The following is a 25,041-nucleotide window of genomic DNA, read 5'->3' as shown; positions in this document are numbered from 1 at the left end:
TGGAGAATTAACCTAACCTCCCTGAGCCTCAGCAGCCTTCTGTTTTGGAAAGGAGACAGGATTGCTGTGGGCTTTATGTGTTATTCTACACATAAAATAGCCAGTACAAATTATCAGACATGCATTTAAAATTCTATAAGTGTTCATCATTATGTTTGTTTTAATAATTACAATGACAAGATGTTGATGATATGGAAAGTATTTGCATTTGTCAGGAAGAATTATTGTAGGAGGAAATGTTACCTTTAGAGTTGACTACTGCAAAGTTACCATTTATTACCCATAATTTAGATATAGAAGGCTGCTTCATATTCCTAATATTCAGTACTTAATCTTGTATATATACTAAAATAAGGATGTGTAAACAAAGGCAAGTCCAAATTGCTAAACATGGAATTTAACCTGTCAGATTTGTACCTAATTTAGTGATAAACTCAGTAAAATGGTGGTCCTTCACTCTATATAACATTCTTTTCTTAGTGAAGGTTGACACAAGTAAGCTTCCCCTGACTTACCTTTCTCACTTGTCATCACCTGACCCCCTGGCTCCATTCTGTCAAGCAGGCAGTGTGCCACAGTGAAGTCTAATATGATGGGACAACTTACACTATCACCGTGGATGACTATCTCATTTGACAGTTGAACCAAATAGAAACGTTTACTCATATTTAACTATGTAGCGCCTGTCAGGTAGCTAAGCCAAAAGATTATGTCAAATCAGCAGAATAATAAAGATAAGTTATTTTCTCTTTTTATCAATTTGCATAAGCATATTCAGTGAAATAATCACCTGTAACATTATGGTATGAGTTTTTATTGTTGTCTACATAATAATGTAATTTAGGGATAGTTTTTGTCTGAATACCCAAATTCCCAATTAATGATTTAAACAGAATTTCCCAGTTGAACTTTTGTGATCATTATCAGTGCATAATTATTCATAGGTTAAAGTTTGTATTTTGTATTAACATTCGCTCAACAGGAATTGATTCTAAAGTAATATGTGAAAAATCCATTATTAAATAAATGTAAAATATTAGGATTCACTCATAGTTCACTGCTTTGTAATTTATGCATTAGACTTTTTCTCCTTCCTAAAAATACTTGAAAGACTAATATTTGGCCATTAATTTTTCCATAGTTAACATTCAAAATGAATTCAGATGGAATAAATGTGATTGATTTATTATTCTGTGTATGAAATTAATGTTTCCCTATTCAGGAATAAAATATTGTAAGAAATGTTTTTCAAAGCGTAAATTCCAGCAGCATGTGAGTCTCTGAAGTAAAAATTATGTACTCTATATTGGAAAAATATTCTCGTACTTAAATGATACTTTGATTTGACTGAGAGGTCATTATGTCAGTATAATTCAGGTATAAGTTTAAAATTAATTGCTTTCGTCCTCATTGACTAGTTAACAAGCATCAAACATATGTATACATGCACATACATATGATTATATGTATATATATAAAGGAACAAATAAAAATCTTGTTAGGAAAGTTATTTTTTTTTTTTTTTTTTTTTTTTTTGAGACAGAGTCTCGCTCTGTTGCCCAGGCTGGAGTGCAGTGGCGCGATCTCGGCTCACTGCAAGCTCCGCCTCCCGGGTTCACGCCATTCTCCTGCCTCAGCCTCCCGAATAGCTGGGACTACAGGCGCCCACAACCGCGCCCGGCTAATTTTTTGTATTTTTTTTTTTTAGTAGAGACGGGGTTTCACCGTGGTCTCGATCTCCAGACCTTGTGATCCGCCCGCCTCGGCCTCCCAAAGTGCTGGGATTACAGGCGTGAGCCACCGCGCCCGGCCAGGAAAGTTATTTTAAGCATTCATTTTTCTTTGTTTTCAATAATTCCTGTTTCTACCTATTTTATATGTAACCATTACAGTTAGTACATTGGAATGATAAATGCACAAGTCTTTGGGAATTAAAATATAATCTTTAGAGAAATAAGCTAAGCTGGGCACGGTGGCTCACACCTGTAATCCCAGCACTTTGGGAGGCCAAGGTGGGCATATCACTTTAGGTCAGGAGTTCGAGACCAGCCTGACCAACAGTGTGAAACCCCGTCTCTACTAAAAATACAAAAATTAGCCAAGCATGATGGCAGGTGCCTGTAATCCCAGCTACTAGGGAGGCTGAGGCAGGAGAATTGCTTGAACCCAGGAGGCGGAGGTTGCAGTGAGCCAAGATCGTGCCGTTGCACTGCAGCCTGGGCAACAAGAGCAAAACTCTGTCTCAATAAATAAATAAACAAATAAATAAACAAACTAATAAGGTAGGAAATGATTGGTGTTAATTATCAAGTGCAAAAGGCTTATTTTGTTGTTAAAATATATAAACAGGTTTTGAAGTGAATATGAGATTCATACTTTTTTTCCTCTGCATTAACAAGACAGTTAAGATTTCTATGTTCAAGATTTTAGATGATTGCTGTACAACCGGATACCTAAATTGATACAGAATAAATTATAAATTTCTGTTATTTGATATATTTTACATTTTTAATCCTAATCTTAGTAAAATAAGATTTTTTTTCAGTCTTCATAGCTGCTTTGTAAAATTCTGATGGAACTCACGTTGCTTTCACAGGAATATTTAAACACAAAAATCTTGAAAAGAAACATAGCTTTCTTTCTTCCCTGTATATTTTAATTCTAATATTTATTTTTATTCATAGGCCTATATATTTAAGCAAACAAAAAGGGCAGTGAACTTCTACATGTATCCAGAATTTTTATGTTTCCTACAACAATTAAATCTCCAGTTCTGTGTTAGCAGAATTATTATTTAGAAGAGAAGCAGTTAAGACATTTTACCTTACCTTCATTATTTTTTAATAATATCTTCATTCAGAGGATTTCACTTGGTTGGTCAAATGTTTGGTACTACTATAAAACACTTTTCACTGCCATTTTCAAGGACTAGTCATTGTTTTGGTAGATCTGGAAAATATTTATTGTAATCTTTTACCTTGAAGACTGTCTAAAAGAGAATAATTCCATTCCATTCATTCTGGGTCAAAATATAAAGCAAATGGCTGCAAATATATCCAGTAAGTTTCCACTGTAAACACAATTAACATGTATACAGTGAACTTTTCCTTGGATTTTAAAAAAAATATATATATATATAAAGGTATTAAACATATAAAAGTAAATGCTCAATCAATATAAATTATTGATTCTGATTTTTTTTTTTCAGACCTGATGGAATTGGGACTGTTTCAGTGGAAGAAAAAGAAAGATTTGAGGAGATAAAAGAGAGACTCTCTTCCCTTTTAGAAAATCAGATAAGCCATTTCAGGTATATATATTTTATTCATTAATATAAATATTTCTTTTCATACTTCACTCAACCCTTACTTCCCCCACAAATTGTTCTTTGTATCATTCTGCTAGTGTTCAAGATCATCAGTAGCCCTCCATTGCCTGCAGGGGAAGATCCACACTCTTCAGTCTGTGGTCTGCTTCTCAGCGTATCAGTCTCCTGTACTTATTTAGGTTAGCCATTCCCCCTCCAATATCCATTGCACCTCTTACTTGCCTTTTGCATTTCTCATTCTTGCATAGTCTCTTCCCCCAGCTCTGGTGACTGTTTCTCCTGCTCTCTGTGTTACCAGATAAGGAGCCCTCAAGTCTCACCTCCACAGTGGAGCCTTTCTCAATTATTCCAGCAAAGAGTATTCTGAAGTCTTTGAGCATTTATTGTCTGTACTATTTTCTTGTCACTTATAACCCACATAGCTTTAAAGTCATTAGTTATCTTTTTATTTACATTCTGTGAGAACACAGGTCACAGCACCTAGCACCATTCCTTGCTCAAAAACTTAGCTATCAGCCTGTATCAGAGGCTGTATCAGCCTGTATCAGAGGCTCATGCCTGTAATCCCAACACTTTGGGAGGCCTTGTGGGGTGGATCACTTGAGACCAGGAGTTCAAGACCAGACAGGGCAAAATGGTGAAACCCCATCTCTATAAAAAACACAAAACTTAACCAGCCAGACATAGTGGTGCATGTCTATAGTCTCAGCTGCTCAGGAGGCAGAGGTGGGAGGATCACCTGATTCTGGGGAGGTTGAGGCTGCAGTGAGCTGTGATCACACCACTGCACTCCAGCCTGGACGAGAGCATTGAGACCTTGTCTCAAGAAAAAAAAAAAAAAAAAGCCACCAATACTAAGAAACATTTCAAACATTTACAGAGTAAAAGATAAATACCTTGATAATATTTCTTTTCTCCTGGTTATAGTTAATTCAACAGACCTTAATGATTAAAAACAGAAATATGCCAATATATTTTCTTTCTCTCTCTTATTAGGCCTATAAAATGTCATCACATAAAGTATTGTGTCTTCTAACCTGTCTGCCATGTTGCATGCATGTGATTTGGAACCATTTCATGTGCACTTATTTAAAAAATAAACTTAGTGAATATGCTCGCAAAAATATTTTATTTAACCATATGAATGCTGTGTGACTATGCTGAGACTCTGTTTCCTTATCTTCTTATTCTTCCTGATACCTTATTGCCTCATTATTATTCCTTTTTGTTATGTTTTCTGATAATATAAAGGTCTTAGACTCTGTGATTTTTTAAATGATATTGAAAGGAGAAAATCTCATAGTATATACTATGAATCTGTTCCCCTACATTAGTGATTTTTCAACTGGGGCTGGCAGCACTACCTTAGGGTAAGTGAATGAGGTACGATTTTCATTGTCACGATAACCAGGAGTAGGGACAGTCATTTAGTGCTGGGTTTAAAAGTGCAGTACATGAGACAGTCCCACACTGGAGAATTATTCTGCTCAAAAGGCCAGTAAATTTACATTAGGAAACACTGTTGTAGATAACATAGCTCAATTCAACTTACAGAGTTAAGATTGAATTCTCTGCCTGAAATGATTTTTGAGTTTATAAACAAAAGGAAGACATAAAAAATTCTTTTGCATTTGTAGAGATGTGTTTCTGCATTTGCTGTTGTTGAAAGCTTTGCGTTAGCCAGGTGCGGTGGCTCACACCTATAATCCCAGCACTTTAGGAGGGAAGGTTGCTTGAGCCCAGGAGTCCAAGACCAGCCTAGGCAATGTAGCGAGACCCCATCTCCACAAAAAAGAAAAACAAAAAAATTACCTGGGTGTGGTGGTGTGTGCCTGTGGTCCCAGTTATTCCAGAGGGTGATGTGGGAGGATCACTTGAGGCTGGGAGGTCAGTGCTACAGTGAGCTCTGATTACACCACTGCACTCCAGCTTGGGTGACAAGACTCTGTCTCAAAAAAAACAAAAACAAAACAACCAAAAACAAACAAACAAAGTGTTGTCTCTTAGGTTGTATAGAATCCTTTAAATGTATTTTATATATCTTTCAATGAAAATCAGTGTAATTTCCCTCTTTTTTGCTACCGTTGAGACCCAGCCATCATTCATTTAGATATCTATATTAGTAACTAAATAAGTCCCCATTATTATATCAATGATTTCAACTGCAAGCAATAGAAATTCTACCTCAAACTGTTTTAAACAATAAATAAATTTGTATGCTCACTTGCCTGCAGGTCTCAAGCAGGCAAGCTTTAAGACAAGCTTTATTCAGTAGCCACAGCTCTCTTTCTTTGTGATTCTCACAGTGCTGTTCTCTTTCATGGGATAGCTTCATCCCCAGACTGGTAGTAAGATAACATAATTTTTTTATTTTTTTTTTCTTTATCTCACACCTTAGCCATTAAGCCTGCAGAATTTCTTGGCCTCACATTCATACATGCCAGTGCCCAAAGGAAGTCATAGAAGCTGTATTTTTCTGTAGTTTTCTCTTAAGATCATAAAAAGTTTCCTTAGAAGATCTAGGAAACTATTTTTTTATATCTCATGAGCCTGGTTTTGAATCAAAACCAGCAGCCAGAGAAATTCTGTGCACTGGATGCCTCAATCAGTCACTGACATTGACATGGGATTGCTATATCGAGTTAGAGTAATCAGAGCCACTCACCAGGGGACTTCAATCCCCCACACTACCACCCAAAAACTACAACTACATAATAATGGACAGCGCTGTCCACGTCATTCATTGTATTCATTTTGTATTAGTATCATTTTAGTTTCCTGTCCTCTCTTAAAGTTTTGTTTCTCTATTTCTCTTATACGCACATCATCTTTGGATAATTTCTCTAAATATGTACTTTACAATCCTGATATGGTTTGGTTCTGTGTCCCCACCCAAATCTCACCTTGAATTGTAACAATCCCCAAGTGTCAAGGGCGGGACCAGGTGGAGGTGATTGGATCGTGGGGGAGGTTCCCCCATGCTGTTCTCATGATAATAAGCGAGTCTCAGGAGAACTGATGGTTTTATAAATACATTTCATGAATTTTCAGAAACTTAATGGTTAAAAAAACCCTAAAATCTTCCAGAAAGAGAAACCAGATTTTATACAATGAGTTAGAATGACTTCTCAACATTGATTTATTCCACAAATATTTATTGAGCTCCTACTATGTGTTAGACAGTGAACAAAACTTTAAAAGATCCTTTTCTTCAACTTTCATTTTGATGTGAGGAGCAGTACTGGTATCTGGAAAACAGTAACTTCATAATTCTGAGAAACTATCCTTTCCAACCTAGAATTCTGTACCAGCAATAGTTTCTATTAACAGTGATGGTAGAATAATGATATTTTTAGACATGCACTAAAAAAAAATGTTCCTTTTATATTCCCTTTGGTGAATTGTAGAATTTACCAAAACCAGGTGGAAACAAAGAGGATCTAAAATCCCTGAAACTGGCTGGGTGTGGTGGCTCACACCTGTAATCCCAACATTTTGGGAGGCTGAGGTGGGTGGCTTATTTGAGGTCAGGAGTTTGAGACCAGCCTAGCCAACATGGTAAAAGCCTGTTTCTGCTAAAAATACAGAATTAGCTGGTCATGGTGGTGAGCGCGTATATTCCCAGTTACTTGGGAGGCTGAGGCATGAGAATTACTTGAACCCAGGAGGCAGAGGCGGCAGTGAGCCGAGATCACGTGACTGCACTCCAGCCTGGGTGATGGAGTGACACTGTGTCTCAAAAAAAAAAAAAAAAAAAAAAAAAAAAAAAAAAAAATCCCTGAAACAAGAAATCAGCATGGGAGAGAGAAAGGAATCACTAGAGTGATGGTTAACTGAGACCCTCAAAGTGCCAGTTGATTTTAGAGAGCAATCAATGCTGACTGGAGCATGTCAGAAAAGGCTTCAACGTAGATTAAATTGATAAAACGTATTTTGACATATTGAGACATTTACCCACTTGGAATAGAGCTTGGATTTGTATTAATTAGATTGTGTACTAGTTTTACTAGAATTTGGAATTGTATTTGATTAAGTATATAAAGAGAGAACATCAAAAATAAATAGAAGTATGAATTATGAACAAACTATTGAGCAAAGCACAGAAAGTAATCATAGAAAATACTGTGTCTCAGTTGTCTAGGACATTCTCATAACTAATGTAATGTAGATACTGAATTTAGATCTAACCCCTGAAAAATGATGTAACTATATTAGAAGTAAGGAAGGGACGGAAATTTTGTTTATAATGGGGGAATGTGGTCAAAAAAAAAAAAAAAAAAAAAAAGAGCTACTTATGTCCAAGATGGAGCAGTAGGGGATTATATTTACCCTCTCACCCGAAACAATTTTAAAAGGCCCCAAAAATGGGAAAAAATATTTTCAAGACATTAAACATAAAGCAATGAAAGTGATTCCTGAGAAATGGAAAAGAAATGAAGTAAGCCCTTTAGTTGTACCTGCTTACTGCCAGAAGAGCATTTCCAGGCAATGATCCAGAAAGGAGGAACCTAAGTAGAGCCTAGTGGACTCTCTGACTTGAAGAGGCAGAGCTGGAATTCCAGGGAGGCCAAGGTAGCCAGAGATTTCAGGCCAGAGTTCTAAAGGAGAGAGAGGAGAGAGCTACAGGTATTTGCAAATGATTCCCTGGAGTCTCCGGTTAAGTATTGATCATTCCATATATGTGAGCAAACTATCCAAGGTCTGACAAAGGACCACAGGAAAGGATTATGGGGGAAAATCTCCAATGCTAACACACAAGATCAGGGGTAGTTCTAGTTTTCATTACCCAGAGTGGAAAACCAACTCATGGGCATATGTAGAGTACTATAGAGTACTCATTAGGTTTTGCTTCGGCCATGGGAAAAAAATTAGCCCTAAAATAAACACAACTCTGATATCACCTAATGGGGATTAAAATCAACATTCAAATGAGTCAAACTGTTTCCAGGTAATTTAAGTGCATTCTTGAATACAGAGATCAAGCATATTTAAAGGAATACAAAAATATCTAGACATCAACAAGATAAAACTCACTATGTCCAGCATCTAGTCAAAATTTTTTAAGTATATAGAAAAATAGTAAAATATGATCAGTGAAGAGGATTAAAAAGCCAACCAAGCAAAACTGAGAAGACACAAAATATAGAATTAGTAAATAAAGGTATTAGAAGGACTATTATTAATATACATTATATACAACCAGTTAAGGGCATGTATGGTAAACCTACGGCTAACATACTTAATGGTAAAAGACTGAATGTTTTCTGCCTAAAATCAAAAACAAGGCAAGGATGTCTGCTGTCACTTCTTCTGTTCAAAATTGTACCAAATGGTCTAGCCAGTGCATGGATTCTGAAAAAAAATGGATTTTTTAAAGTCATCCAGATTGGAAAGAAAGAAGCAAAACTATCTTTATTTGCAGGTAACATGATTATCTGAGTAGAAAATCTTATGGAATCTAAAAAATTCTACTATAATATTTAAGTTGGAGAATCCTAGATAATTTTTTTTTGAGACAGGGTCTTACTCTGTTACCCTCTCAGGGATGGACAGTGGTGTGATCACTGCTCACTGCAGCCTCAACCTCCCAGGCTCAAGCTATCCTCCCACCTCAGCATCCCAAGTAGCTGGGACCAGAGGCATGTGCCACCATGCACAGATTATATTTTCTTTTACAGAGATAGGATCTCCCTATGTTGCCCAAGTCTACTCTTAAATTCTTGGGCTCAAGAGATCCTCCTGCCTGGGCCTCCCAAAATACTGGGATTACAGGCATAAGCCACCACACCCTGTGATAAATATATAAATATTAATTTATTTCTACATACTGGCAACAATCAAATTGAAATTAATATCATTTAAAATAGCAACAAAAAATATGAAATACTTTGGGATCAACCTGATGAAAGATGTGTAAAACCTGTACACTGAATAGTATAAAGTGTTGCTGAGAAAAATTAAAGAAAACCTAAATAGAGGGAGAGATACTGTACTCATGGCTTGGAAGACTCAATATTGTTGTCAGTTCTCTCTACATTGACCTATTTCAGTCAAAATTCCAGCATGATTGGTTTTTAGAAATTAACCTGATAATAGAGTTTACATGTAAATGCAAAGAATTTACCATAGCAAAAATAACTTTTAAAAAGGACAACGTCGGAATCTTAACATTGATTTCAAAATTTATAATGCTGCAGTAATCAAGATAGTATGCTATTGAAAGTCCAGAAGTAGACTCACACACATACATGGTCTGTTGATTTTCAGTGAATGTGCAAGGGCAATGTGCAAAGTATACTTTTTTCCGACAGATGGTACTGGAACTATTGGATATTCAAATGCAAACTACTGACCTTAATTCATACCTCACCCATAATATAAAAGTTAACTCAAAATAGGTAGACCTAGAAAACTTGGGAGAAAAATCTGTGTCTTAGGGCTAGGCAAAGATTCTTAAATAAAATACAAAAATCATAATTCATAAATGGAAAAAAATGTTACCTTGAACTTTCTCAAAATTGAGAACTTTCGGTCTTCCAAAGACATTGTTAGAATAAAAAGTTAAGTCACAGAATAGGAGAAAATATTGAGACAATGCACATCTCACAGTAAACTTTTATTCAGAATATATAAAATTTTAAAAGTTTAATTATAAAATATTAACCCAATTTAAAAAATTGTTTTAACAGATACTTCACCAAAGGAATATTATAGCAAAAAGGCATATAGAAAGATGCTCAGCCTCATTATTCAATAGGGAATTGCAATTTGAAACCACAGTTAGGTACCACTAGTTAAATTCAAAACAAAACAAAAACTGAACATAACAAGTGTTGGCACAGTTGTGGAGAAACTGGAACTCTTATATGCTGTTGATAGGAATATAAAATGCTACAACCCACTTTGGAAAATAATTTGGCAGATTCTTAAAAATTTAAACATTTATCATATGACCCAGCCATTCCATTCCTAGGTATTTTCCCAAGAGAAATGGAAGCATGTGTCCATACAAAGACTTATATGATTGCTCATACCAACATTATTCATAGTAGCCAAACTCTGAAAGCCAAATGACCATCAGCAAGCAACAGATACCCAGTGTATGCCATGCAATGGAATACTACCCTCCAATAAAAAGGAATGAACTCTTGATATATACAACAGCATGAATAAATATCAAGATAACTATGCTAAGTGAAAGAAATCAGACCCACAAAAGTAAATACTGTACATTTCCTCTTACTTAAAATTCTAGACATACAAACTAATCAAAATTATAGCAAGGAAATGAGTAGTTGCCTGTGGTCTGGGGGGAAGACTTGCAGGCCATGAATTAACTTGATTATAGTCACAAGTATATACATATGTCAAAACTTAACCAAACTGTATATTTTAAATATGTGCAGTTCCTGAAACAAATGAAAGCTACATACTTCTCTTCCATAGTGCAAAGTTAGTAGGACAATATTTAAAATCGAAAAATCAAGAAATAAAAATATTAATGTATAATTGAAGGATATAAAGTTTAAATACCAAAAGAATTAGCTAAAAGTTGACAGCATTTTTTTAAAAATAGAAAGCAGAAACTGGAACTGACATAAAGGATTTCTGGTTTTCATTTTTTAAAAAAAGTCAGATAAAAAAGTTTCCTCTTTAAACTATGTGTATATATCACCGGTAAAAAAATAATAATAATACTGTATTTAAAAATAGGTAGGGAACAAAGAGGGCTTAATTGTAAGACAAATCTGTGCTGGTTTATTTTTCTGTGCAATTAATTTGCCATAATGGGAATAAGGGTGACTTCAGTTTATTCATGTTAAGTATATAATGTGGCTGAATTTTATTTGATGAATGAGTGTTTTCCACTTTGCTTTGCTGTTATAGAGCTGCCAGAGTGGTAAAAACCTAAAATATTTAGCCTGAAAAGCAGAACAAAATACTTCTCTTCTTTTAAAACTTGTTTTGTAAAGATTAATTAAGCCTCTATGTAGTTATTTTCTGTACTTTATTGATTCCGGATTACTTGTACTCTGTAAATGCGTTGAATTATTTACACATCATGGGCAGCTAATGCTAATTTAGAACATACCCAGTGGGACCTCAGAGCCCTGAAATGCTAAATGTAATCTGGGGATCAGTAACATTCCATTCATAAAATGTGTCACCCACAGGTTAATGGAAATAAACAATAGGGAAGACAATGGATGGATTATGCAAATACACTGAAAAGATTAAGCAGGGGGAGGGGACTACAAGAACCCAATTTGTGTTTTATTTAAATGTGGATTAAAGTTTATAGTATACAAAATGATTAAAGGTACTTTGCTAATTTGCTAATGCTCTTAAAAGCACCACTGCACAGAAGAAACTATCAAAATAAATTGGTTATGGCTTTTTTTGTGCGTGTGGGTGGAGAGTAGCAGAGTACATAGCGGCAAGATTAAGAAAGGACATTTTTAGCAGTAAATAAAATGATAAATGTGATATGCAGTTTTAAAAAAAAAAACGAGTGACTAGATTTTTATAACATTTATTTGCATCTGTGTGAGACTAATGAAAGTTTCACGAATGTAAAATCCAATCCTAATATAAATTAAACTGCTGTTTTGTTTTAAAAAGGAGAAATCAATCTCTTCTTTAAAAAATAGTTCTATAAAACAAGTTAAACTTAACATATGTGCTTTTGGGGGAAATATGTTTAAATTATGGCATGAAAAATATAATTTTATTATTAGTTATATCTGAGAAAGTATGTCCACTAAATGCCTGAATTATGCAAAAGGACATAGAGATACGTAAACTTCTTTGCAAGTTATTAGTTTGCAGATTTCTAAGTCAGAGCAAGGTGCCATCCTAAGGACAGCTCAGCTGCCTGTAGCACTTGAGCCTGCGGTGGGAACTGTAGTCCTAGGAGGAGGTGCTTTTTTGAATCTGGTTCAACAAAGCAAGGAGCTCCAAAAAGATGAAATGGCCCTGATGTTCAGTATTGTTTAAGTGGAAATTGACCTGAAGTAGGACCCCCCTGGTAAAGAGCGATAAACCTGTTATCATCATGTAACCATGAAAATCTGAGTAGCCCACTCACTCTCCAGCCTTGTCTGACACTGATTTCAGAACATCCCCATGACCTGTCCTCCATTTCTTGGTGTGCAGTAGGAATATGTAGGACTAGAAATATTTGGGACAAATGACTATAGACAAAAGAACTGCAGAGGGTTTATGTGTATTGTATGGGGAGGTGGAAAAGCTAGACATCATGGTAGACAGGCCAATGTCAGCAAAGGAAAGAGCTGGAATCTTGCTGTGGTATATGTGGCCACCCTAAACCACACATGCCATAGGAGGAAATGGGGGAACTTATTTCATTTTCTCTTAGAACTTGGATGACAATTCTTAAACAAGAAATTATTGCAGAATGCATATTATTGCTTTACTCATGACCCTTGAGGTTCTTTTATTTACTGTATTCTTTTAAAACATGTATCCTCAAAACGTTTAGAACCTTTTTCATCATATCTTATACCTTTATTGTTTAAGTCATTGAAATCCTAGGGTTAGGTAAACTTTTAACGGTTAAAATTTCCCTGGATGAGTTGATGCTATAATATTTTTAGTTTGTTTCATGGTTCTTCATTAATGCCAAGTAATACAAACAGGAATTATTTAGCAGTCTTGGGTATTAAATGTTTGACTCTTTTGTTCTTTCTTTTGTTTTTAAAGATACTGTTTTCCCTTTGGACGACCTGAAGGTGCTCTAAAAGCTACACTTTCATTACTTGAAAGGGTATGTTTGAACATTACTCTGTAAATACTGTTTGCTTTCTCAGGACTGTGTATTTTAGTTATTGAACTAGGGAGACAGACCCCATTATACTGTCTACTGATTCCATCACATTTCATAAGTTTCTCAACTTTTCTTACTACATTCAGACTCTGTCTACAGCACTTCATTCTCCCTGAAGCCTTTCTGAAGCCTCACGCTGCCATCCTATACTCATATTATGGCATCTTTTTGATAGTATTCATTTTTCCTACCTCTTTATTTCCCTCATGAGATGCTTTTTTTTTCAGTTAAGAATAACTGTTTTTGCTTTTTCAGACTTTACAATTGTCTTTTATCGTCCTCCAACTTTATTTGTACTTCTACCTGTCATAGTCCTCATGCCAACAAGTTTATCATTTACCATTCACAAATATATCATTTCATTCATTCAGTATTCATCTCAGAATTTATTTCAGTTACTCCAGTGTGTGTGTTACCTTAAATGAATTCACATATTATAGAAATGTGTTTCTCCCCCACAAAATAACCAGCAAACAAGATTTTTAATCCAGGTGAAAAAAATCATTTTTTAAGGAAAATATATTCTCTATTCCTATTTTTATGACAGTTGAAGTTTCAAAGGGCAGTATTTTTCATCTGTCTATAAATTTATTTATATACTTGTTAGATGCTAACAGTTAAATAATGTGGCCAACTCCTATTTCTTACCAGAATTAAAACAAATTTCTAGATTCATCTTTAGCTCATAATTTGATTATTATAATCCTTATTTATTGACTTCTAACACTTGATCTTGTCCGTTTTCTGCCGAATTAATTTTAGATACTATATTGTTTATTAGCATCTTTATTAAAAAGCAAAGAGAGAAGACATTGTTCCGATATTACATCTCCATTTCAGTGATTTAAGAACTTGGGAGATGAGGACTAGAACTGATGATTAAAATGAGATCTTAGGATTACAGATTGATTTTATTTTTATATCCCTGTCTTATGCCTGATTATTGTGGATTGTGCGATAGAAATATGATTGTTGTAATTATGTTTTATTAGAATTTTTGTAATACTGAAAGCTGCACATAACTCAGATTTTTCAAAGTATTCATGTCATTCTATTCATTAAGGTATTATGAGTAAAATAAAATCCTTAAGGATTGCTTTATTTTTTGGAACAACATCCCATCGTAGGTACCTAATACAGCTTTTCCATGTCTGGGTTTCCATGGCAGAGCCTCCTTTCTCCCCCCCAGTAGGGAATACTTAGTAATAGCAGGATGCCCTCATGCCCTGCATTGACAGGTGGCAGGATGAACAGGGACCTTTATTCCAGTTATAGTCACTAATCACATCTCCTGCTGAATTGAGACAGAAATGTTAAGGGTCATTTCTTCATTTTTATGTCTCTTACTGACATAGAAAAGTCAAAAATATGCATATGAATTCTTGAAAGCTATGATACCTTGGAAGAACATGGAATGTAGCATGAAATCGAGGTTGACATCTCCCTTTTTGCATTTGCCAGCCCTTTACCTGTACTTTGCCAGAAAGTAAGTTTCTGGTTCCCAGATAATATGAAATATTACCTGGGAGACATATACATTCTAATTTTAACAGTCATTTTTGTTATGTAAAGTTTGTCACCATGGGAAGTATAATAGTAACATTTGTGGTTCCGCATATGAAAAAAATTAATCTTAAAGTTTAGTAATAATCACATTTAATGGTGCATGTCTATTTTTTGCTATGCACAAAGGGATTTTTCTGTCTGCCAAGTCTAATGTGCAGTGCTAATTAAAGTGCTAAATATTTGTCAGAATTATTGAATTTGATAGAGAAAGATTTTTTAATCATAAAGTTTGCTATTTTCAAAAAAGAAAACCTTGCCTAACAAAATCTTTAAAATGTTGTCAGTGAGTAGCCTTTAAAAAATGTTGTCAAAGGTCACTGATACTTGGATGATTAAATAAATCAGGGATGACAAAATCCTTAGTGCTGAGGCTGACTTAAAAGAGAATTAAATAATACAGCATGAAATGCATGTTTTCATGTTCTTTCAATATTCCTTTCAATATAAGACATAGAAATAGAGCACTTACAAAAGCATTGTCTTCTCTATATTAACATTCTGGCATATATTTTGTAATGTGAATGAAAGTAAAGCAAGAATAATTGCATTAAATATGCAGAAAGATAGTTTTACTAATAGTGTAATCAAAACTTAATGTGAGCAGTTTTATCACTATGAAGGTTTTAAAGAAAATTATGAGTCAATGTAACAGTGTTTATGAATACATTACATTTTGAATTCTGGACGTAATTGTATTTTCCCTTTGCCTAGTAAAAACATTTTTAAGGAAAAGTCCAAAAACACATTTTAGGAGCCCAACAGAGAATAATCAGTTTTTTTTAAAAACCATAGAAAGTTTTTATGTATTTTAACATTCAATACTCCATAAGCATTCATTTTGCTAAGGCAAAGAGGTTTTCTCCTCCCTCTTTGAATAGACTGCCATGTATCTTCAGCAAATCACAGTCATTAGAGGTCTTGATTTTTTTTTCAGAGCTCAAAGATTATGCTTATTCTTAATGGAATTTTTGTTATTGTTCTCAAATATATTGCTCAAAAGACTCAAGGCTTTTAAATTAGGGATGTGCAAAACAAACTTTATTATTTGTCCCAAGAACTGTAATCTTGATCTGAAACAGCTGCTCTAATGGTGTCACAGGTCCCTGGAGAAAAAGTGGCAGTCACACTGAATGGTGACCTGGTCTAGGGGAGGTTTTGAAATGCATAAATTAGGTTTAGGAGGAGCTAAGGTGGGAGGATTACATTCCCAGTTGGGAAGTACATTGCAGACCCATTACATTCCCCCCAAGTTACCTAGGAGTTACCCCTCTCCCTTTCCTAGTAATAGTCAGATCAAGGACAATTTGTGTAATTTGTCTTTAGTATTTATTTTATGCAACATCTATCTTTTTTCTTCTGTCTGTCTGTCCCCAACCCTGCCCCTCACCCTTCCACTTCCTCTCCCTGTAGGTTTTAATGAAAGATATTGCCACTCCCATACCAGCAGAAGAGGTGAAGAAAGTGGTCAGAAAATGTCTCGAGAAAGCTGCCTTGATCAATTACACTAGACTCACAGAATATGCCAAAATAGAAGGTCAGTGCAGTGAGCAATTGTCGAAGTGGCAGTGAGAGCCAACAATGCCTATTAACTGAATTTTCTGTGAGAAGTCCTTTCCTTTCCTGAACAATCCTGTGCCATGGCAAAGGGAAATGTCTCATTAAAATCTCAGCTGGTGAACTGAAGAGCTTTTTCCTATTCATTGCTTTAATATGCCTCCTGGGACTCTGCTTGAATGAAAGACCCAGGATTCGTGCTTAAGTTGTCCTTTGTTCTTATTTTGAGTTTTCAAAAAACCAAAAGGTGTTTTCATGGGTTGTATTTTTTGGCAGTACTGTAAGTATGTCTAACATTTGAACTATAGGCAGCAAAATCTTTCCTGATCAGTAACAGTGTAGTATTATGAAATTTTATTTTCTGTTCTGCAGTATCACTCAAAAAGGAAGAAACTTGTTGATTATTGAGGGATGAAATAAACTCATAGAACTTCTTTTGGTTTTTAATTGCTTGCAATGTATTGATGCATTTGAAAGATTAGATCTCTTGAGAGAACTTTGCTATTTTTTTTCTTTCTTCAGGCTTTATTCATTAAGGATACTAATTTTTTAAATATTTAGAAATAAGTAGATTGGAATTTGTGGCAAAGTCACAAAATCAGCTTTTATTCAACAGTTTTATTCAACAACATTAATTTATATAATTGAAAGTAACGGAAAGGCCTCAGTTTTTTGCTCAAATTGTCATAAAACTGACTTACATAATAATACATGAAGGATTAACTAATAGAGGGAAAAAATGCAGTTAATGTTAAATACTTATCTGAAAATAAAAGTTTCTTACCTGAAAATAAAAGTAAGTCATCCTTTATAAAATTTTAGTAACTTTTTATATAAAATGGTACTTAAGGAATCATGAATTTATGAAGTAGTTGATATTAGAATAGTTTTAGCAAAATTCAGGTAGGGAAAAGGATTGATGATAATTGTTTGTGTTATTATTCCTTTCTTCTCTCCAAATCTGGTCAAGCTTTCTAACAAGCATACGATAACCAACCTCCTGAGTGATTAACAAAAAAGCCATCTCATCACCATAGCAACCAATATTATATCACGAGAGTAACAACATGAAACCTCCTTAGTTACCATTTTAACTTCATTAATTATGATATCATGTTGTGTTAAAGCAAAAGCAATGAACATTTGATCATTCGAGGAAAGTGGAAGATAAACAAATTGGGTTTCAGTCTTAAATACTCTTTCAAATAATTTTCATGTTTTGCGAGTATTGAGTATTCTGATACAGATTGGAAGAAGTGATATTAAAATAGACATATTAAAGCCTTTCAAATCTGGCAAAGATGAAAGTTGTGGGGAACTTGAATAAACACTGTATTGTTTTATGTAAATGTTATGTACTCTACCCAAAAAAACCTGTAAGAATCATTTTGCTCTTAACTGAGTTAATATTTTTGACTATTACCTTGTCCAAGGATACAGAAAAGATATATGCAGTACACTTTGTATTTTATAGCCATAGAATCCATTTTAAATGGATAAAGAAACTTTTTTTTTTTTTTGGACACATAAAAACAAGTCTGTGTTATATAAAAGCCTATGGTAGGGCCCAATGGACAGTGAGCAGGAAACTCTCCTACCTTTTCCCTTTTTGAAGTCACTTCTCTCTTATCTCTGGTCTAATGGAAGAATATTCTGGAAAATGGATCCTAGCAACCCACTCTGGTAGGAATGCTGAGCAGTCTTCTTTAAAAAGTAGCAACAACAAAATGCTTGCTCATTAGGTGAGAAAAACTTCTATGCTTTTCATCATCTCCCTCTCCCCCTGCTTTTTTCTTAAAAAAAAAATCCTCAGGACCAGACTAAGAACCAAATCAAACCTAAGTTAGAAAGAAGTGGCCTTTTACATTATATGAGCAACAAGGGTAGTTTGCTTTTCTCCTAAATTCTCTTTTCTTATGTTTTAGGCCCAGCAGAAAAGGAAACAGGTAATTAATATTTCTGCATGCACAAGCCATTATTTCTTATGTGGTGGTGTGATGTTTTTTAAAGCACTTTGTTGAGACATGATTGACAGGCAAGCTGTACATATTTAATGTACACAACTTGATGAATTTGGAGGTAAACAGCTGTGAAATGATCATTGCAATCTATACCATAAACCTGTTCATCACCTACAAAAGTTTCCTCCTGCCCTCTTTATTTATTATTATTAATATTTTATGATAAAAATATTTAACACAAGAGCTATCCTCTTAACAATTTCTTTAAGTGTACTATATTGTTAACTATAGGCATTCTGCTGTATAGTAGGTCCCTAGAACTTATATATCTTGAATAACTTAGACTTTGTGCCCTATGAATAATACCGCTTCATGTTCTCTTCTCCCAGCCCCTGGCAGTCACTCACTGTTCTACTCTCTGCTATGAGTTTGACTCTTTTAGATTCCTCATATAAGTGGTATCCTGTATTATTATGTACTGTGATGGGGCTTATTTTACTACTAAGCCAGAAATTCCTTTTTTAAGACTGAATAATATTCTATTATATGTATATACTGCATTTTCTTCGTCCATTCATCTCTCAATGAACATTTAGGTTGCTTCCAATGAATAATGCTGCAATGAACATGGGAGAGCAGATGTCTCTTTGAGATCCTGATTTCAGTGTTTTTGGTTGTATACCCAGAAGCGAGATTGCTGAATCCTTTGGAGTTCCATACTTTATTTTTACAGAAACCTCCATACTATTTTCCATAGTGACTGCACCTAATTACATTTCTACCAGTAGTACACAAGAGTTCTTTTTTCTCCACATCCTTGCCAGTACTTGCTATCTCTTGTTTTGTTTGTTTGTTTGTTTGTTTAAAATAATAGTCATCCTAACAGGTTTGAGATGATATCTCATTGTGGTTTTGATTTGCATTTCCCTGAAGATTAGTGATGTTGAGAACCTTTTCGTTTATGTGTTGGCCATTTATTTGTATGTCTTTTGAGCAATGTCTATTCAGTTTCTTGTTTCATCTTTAAGTTGGGCTATTTGGGTTTCTGCTATTGAGTTATAGGAGTTACTTAAATAGTTCAGATATGAACCCTTTCTCAATGTATGGTGTGCAAATATTGTCTCCCATTCTGTAGATTGCCTTTTCATTTTGTTGTTTCCATTGCTGTTGGTGGTGTGATGTTTTGTCATTGATGAATAGCTCTCTTTTTCTCAGGGCTTCTATTAGATCCTTTTGATTAGGAATACTGAAAATGCTTTGATTTTATCAGAATGATTGCTAATGCTTTGTAGGTAAAGTATAGGCCATTCATCTCTAAAAGTTCAGCAATATTTTTGATACAAATTTAAAGCAAAACACCTGAGGCTATATGAATGGTATGTATTATGTTTTAAGCATATCCACTAATCTTATTTGGAAGCTGTCACCGATATTTGAAGGGCTCTTACAACAAGAAAAGAGGACCATCTTCCTTTATCACTCTTCAAAATAACAGAATAAAAAGCATAAATGCTATTAAATAAAAAGTAAGCAGTTATTAACTTTGAAAGTTAATAACTTTGAAAGTTCGCAGGAATGAACAGAGGTTATGAAATCTCATCAGGAAATTGCTAGGAAAGAGTTCACTGAGTTGCTGATTTTTTAACGTTCTATTTTTTTTTTCTTGCATCCCTTATCACAATTATTCATTTAACTACGTGTGCCTGTTATTATCTGTTTTTCCTCTCTATCTTCTCTTCAGCCCCATGCAGGCAGGGTCCTTACTGACTTGTTCACTGTTGTATTCCCAGCACCCACCACTGTGCCTGCTGACACAAAATAGGCACTCTGAACTTTGGAGAGAGGTAGGAGATTAGTTAGTTACATCTGAAAACAAGGGAGCAAGAGACAGGTGGTGAAAATTCCTAATCCTAGTTTTCTCATTTTGGTCAAATTTTGTATGCAATGTTATAAGCAAGTTTGCTTGGGTTGTTTTTAACTGAAGTCTTCCATTAAGGACTCTATTTCTTTTTTTTTTTTCCTACCTTTTTCAATATTTGACCCCAGAAAGTGACAGGAACAAAACACTCAGAGCCACAAAGAGGAGAAAGAACACACCTACAATGATTGCTAAGTGCACTTTAGAGAAAAATGAATTAGAAAAAAATATGGGACTGATTATCCCCTCTTATGACAGCACTTTGTAATAGCAACAATCCCATGCTCTTTAGCAAACTTTTTCAAAACCTCTTAAGGCATTTTTCTCCCCCACAACATTCCTGTTGTAAAAACAGCTTTCATCCTAGTTTACAAACAAGAAGTTCAGGGTTGTTTGTGGCTTTCCCACTGCCATAGAGTAAATAACTCAGCCAGCTGGGACTGGACTTAGGTGATCCTTAACCTCCAGAAGCTACGCTTCTTCCCCTGAGAGATATGAAAAGGTCAGAGTGCCCCTTTTTTAAGCCTGGGGCAGAGGCACTGTGTAGAGTTGCCTGATCTCCTTAAAGAGAGAACAAGAGGGACTTGTCCCCTATATACCTTGCTTCCACCAAACAGAATCCTCCTCACAGTGACTTAGCAATCCATACCACTGGTCAGCCGTACAGGTCGGCAACTCTAGGAAACATACTTTTATTAAAATTAAATGCTAGTTTAGAAAAGAGAAAAAATCAGCCAGTCACAATGGCTCACGCCTGTGATTCCAGCACTTTGGGAAGCCAAGATGGGTGGATCAGTTGAGGTCAGGAGTTCAAGACCAACCTGACCAACATGGTGAAACCCTGTCTCTACTAAAAATACAAAATTAGCTGGGAGTGGGGGTGCATGCCTGTAATCCCAGCTAATTGGGAGGCTGAGGCAGGAGAATCACTTGAACCTGTGAGGCAGAAATTGCAGTGAGCTGAGGTCGTGCTATTGCACTCCAGTCTGGGCAATAAGAGCGAAACTCCATATCAAAAAAAAAAAAAAAAAAGAGAAAAATCAATGTAGTTTATGTAATTTAAATTGATTGAAGGGAAAACTAAATTTAAGAATGTTCTGAAGTAACAGAAGAGAGGGGTTTTTTAGAAATGTTTTGTATTCCAGGGAGGGCATGGTGGCTCATGCCTGTGATCCCAAAACTTTGGGAGGCTGAGGCAGGAGGATGACTTGAGCCCAGGAGTTCAAGACCAGCCTGGGAAACATAGTGAGACCCCATCTCCACACACACACACACACACACACACACACACACACACACACACACACACAAAAAACTCAATTAGCCAAGTATAGTAGTGCATACCTGTAGTCCCAGCTACTCATAAGACTGAGGCAGGAGGACTGCTTGAACTCAGGAGTTTAAGGCTGTAGTGAGCCATGATTGTGCCACTGCAATCCAACGTGGGTGGCAGAAGGAGACGCTGTCTCAAAAAAATAATAAAATAAAATATATATAAGTTATATTATGTTATTTGCATTTGGTAGCAAGTTAACCTAACAGGGTTACCTTGTAAGTGTTCTTGGTGGGGTGATGCTTTTAAAAGTGGGTAACAATGAAAATATCAATTGCATGTGAAAGAACTAAAGAACTCAAATGGCTTGATAAGACTTTGACACAGTAGTCTTTTGAGCATTCTAATAATTTTCCTCAGTTTATACCCTCTAGAAAAGAGTAAAGCTCTACCCAAAATTCATCATAATTTTGTCATCTACTGACTGCCTATGTGTCCCAGAGGTTTTCTTTTCTTTTTCTTTTTTCTTTTTTTTTTTTTTTTTTTTTACAGTCTTGCCTTGTTGCCTAGGCTGGAGTGCACTGGTACGATCTCAGCTCACTGCAACCTCCACTTCCCGGGTTCAAGTGATTCTCCTGCCTCAACTTGGCGAGTAGCTGGGATTACAGGCATCTGCCACCACGCCCAGCTAATTTTTGGTATTTTTAGTAGAGATGGGGGTTTCACCATGTTGGCCAGGCTGATCTTAAACTCCTGATCTCAGGTGATCCACCCGCCTCGGCTTCCCAAAGTGCCAGGATTACAAGCATGAGCCACAGCACCTGGCCGTCCCAAAGGCTTTCTATTTATACTGCTTCATTAGTTCCTTAAATAGCTCTACAAAATGGGTATTTTATGGAGAGTTCACTGAGACTTCTGAAAAAAAAGCATTAACTTGCACAAGGTTCTGCTGTTGCCATTAAAACTGAACAGACATGAGACTAATACTCGCATCTCTCAGATACCAGAACCCTCTTCACATTCTTTTCACTGGCTGCCATGCCTCCAAGACTGATTCAAAGTAATGGCATTTTATGATAAACACCTCAGCTGCATCACAAAAGCCAAGAATTAATAAAAGCCACTCTTTCCAAAAATAATGATAATTTTTTAGTAAAAAGAGAAAATGCTTATATACCAGGCAATATTCCAAGAACTTTATATGTGATGTATCAACTAATTTACTTCTTTGTTTCCCTCCCCAACCCCGCTCTCCCCACCCCTGATGGAGTCTTGCTTCGTCATCAGTCTGGAGTGCAGTGGCGCGATCTCGGCCCACTGCAACATCTGCCTCCTGGGTAATTTTTGTATTTTTAGTAGAGCTGGGGTTTCACCATGCTTGCCAGGCTGGTCTCAAACCCCTGACCTCGTGATCCACCCACCTCCGCCTCCCAAAGTTATAGGCAACTCATTTACTTCTTAAGACAATACTTTGCAATAAATAGTATCATTATTATTACTCCTTCTCAGAAAACTGAACCTGAGAGGTTATATAGTGTGTCTACAGTCCCATAGCTAGTAAGTGGGAGGTTCAGAGCCCACTATCTGTCTATTGATCTCTTCTTACATGCCCCGCCCTTGAAGATCTTGTCTAGTTAAATTTGCACTTGGTTAAAATCTTTTTGTTTATTTTTCCCCACATTCCTCATGATGTCAGGTGTCGAAAGTGATTAAAATGTGCAAAACTTACCCCCAGTCCAGAGATTTATCCCCCTTTCCTGCTTTATTTTCTTTTACAGCACTTATTATAATCTAACACAGTGTATAGTGCATTCATCCCACTTATTGTCCTAGAATGTTAGTTCCAGGAGGACAGAAGATTTTGCATTTTAACAACTTCTTATCCATAGTGCCAAGAGATGTGCCCAGCACATATTTGGTACTCAGTAAATATGTATTGGATAAACAAATGAATTTATCAGACTACATAGAGAAGAAAGAACATCCATAAACTGACAAGCTGACTTCCAAAAAGTCATTCAAACCAATTACTGAATAATTAAAATTTAGAGCAAAAACTAACCACTGAAATAACAGGATTGGAAAAATTAAACCGTAATTTCATGCCCTTATCACATCAGGAAGAAGTGAGGGAAACGCTAATGCTGGATCAGAGAAGCCAAACGTTATAGATAGCAGTTACATGAACAATGCCCAGTAATCTAGCCTGTTTTGATTGTTTTTGTAATTCAGTGTACTGCTTAATTGTGACTCATAGTTCTCTTCCATCATCATAGTTCTCTTCCATTGGGAATTCTTCCAATTCTCCATTGGCAGCACAAATTTGCAGAATAAAGGGATCTTCAAAATTCATAGTGGGTTAAATAAAACAAAGGACTTCCCTCTAAATGTCTTCTTTCTTTCTTGGAAATTATTTGCATGTTTCATAGAAACAGTTATTTTGAAAACTGAACATTTCTAGAAAGCAGCTCTTTTTAATCTTGGGGTTATAAAATGCTACCATTTCATTGAATTGCCTCTTTTGAGTTAAGAAATCTTTGACTTTCCCTGTTAAAAAATCAACTAGTTTTCTCCTTTGCTTTAATTTTATCACTAACCTACTAGCTAAATAATAGTGAGATCTTTTTTTTTTCTTATAATCTGGCATGCAAAGATGACACTGAAACATCATGTTCCTAATTGTTTTTTAAATCATGTGCCTTGTTGATGCAAATTAGATATTATTTTAAAAGAATAATCAATTTGTTCTTTAGTTCAAAGACTTTCTTACAGACAAGAGCACAGTCATAAATATAACAGTTCCTGCTGTTTCCAGAAAATTATATAGCATGTTGTGATTTAAGATATAGAAGGGGAGACTGTTCCTTAGGACTTGCCTGGACATGAGATCTTTTGCATAGACTTAGTACCTAGGCTTATGGCGAACCTAGAAATGTGGAGGTGCCCTGAACAAAAGGTAGCATGGAATGAATAAGCAAAGTCTTTGGGAGGTGAGAATTTTTCTTGGTCCTCTAGTTGCCAGGTTCCCAGGTTTAACCCCTGTGTTCTTAGTTTCAGAGCCTCAGTTGAATGGGGTAGAGATGCTTTCCCAGAGGCCCAGAGTGCCTACTGTCTTTGAGAAGAGATGTTCTACTGTGGCAGTCCTTACGTCATTAGGATGTGTGTGTCATCTGGGTGGCGTTTTAATTTAACACTCCATTGTACACGATAGCAATAAATAATAAACCATGTTCTGTTTAAGAATGTTTATGTCTAGAGGCCATGTGTTTATAAAAAACTGCACAGTTTGTGGAAATTTTTTGTTAGTGGCGAATAATTTTTACTAATATTTCTAAGATGATATAACAGTTTTCTCTCATAAGTGTTTTATGTGGCTCATTAGGAAGTTAATTTGAATTTTGAGTATTGTCTGTCTCCATGAACTGAAGTTTCTAAAACCTAAATAATAGACCTGAAATTTCATGTTCCCATAGGCACCGACAATGGCAAAAGGTAATTTGTATCTTAAACCGAATCCTCACCCTAAAAATAATTGAACAGGTAATTAAAGAATTTCCATTCAGCTTTTTGGACAGTGTGGCTTAGATAATGAGA

At 35.5% G+C, this 25,041-nt stretch overlaps 1 protein-coding gene across 8 annotated transcripts in view; it reads left to right on the top strand.

Annotated features, from left to right (window-relative positions):
- Nucleotides 1-25,041, top strand: part of CADPS2 (calcium dependent secretion activator 2) — a 572,739-nt gene that overhangs the window by 430,655 nt on the left and 117,043 nt on the right. For 4 of the 8 annotated variants that reach the window (XM_028846223.2, XM_077997219.1, XM_077997216.1 and 1 more), the window contains exons 14-17: nucleotides 3,209-3,310; nucleotides 13,052-13,115; nucleotides 16,152-16,275; nucleotides 18,221-18,241. In XM_028846223.2, the coding sequence (XP_028702056.1) occupies nucleotides 3,209-3,310; nucleotides 13,052-13,115; nucleotides 16,152-16,275; nucleotides 18,221-18,241 (311 nt within the window). The remainder of the gene's footprint in view (nucleotides 1-3,208; nucleotides 3,311-13,051; nucleotides 13,116-16,151; nucleotides 16,276-18,220; nucleotides 18,242-25,041) is intronic. The other 4 variants (XM_028846226.2, XM_015134824.3, XM_077997218.1 and 1 more) reach the window with 1 other exon arrangement.

Source organism: Macaca mulatta, chromosome 3 (assembly GCF_049350105.2).
Source record: "Macaca mulatta isolate MMU2019108-1 chromosome 3, T2T-MMU8v2.0, whole genome shotgun sequence".
Taxonomy (NCBI): Eukaryota; Metazoa; Chordata; class Mammalia; order Primates; family Cercopithecidae; genus Macaca; species Macaca mulatta.
This window is presented reverse-complemented; position numbering and strand designations above follow the sequence as displayed.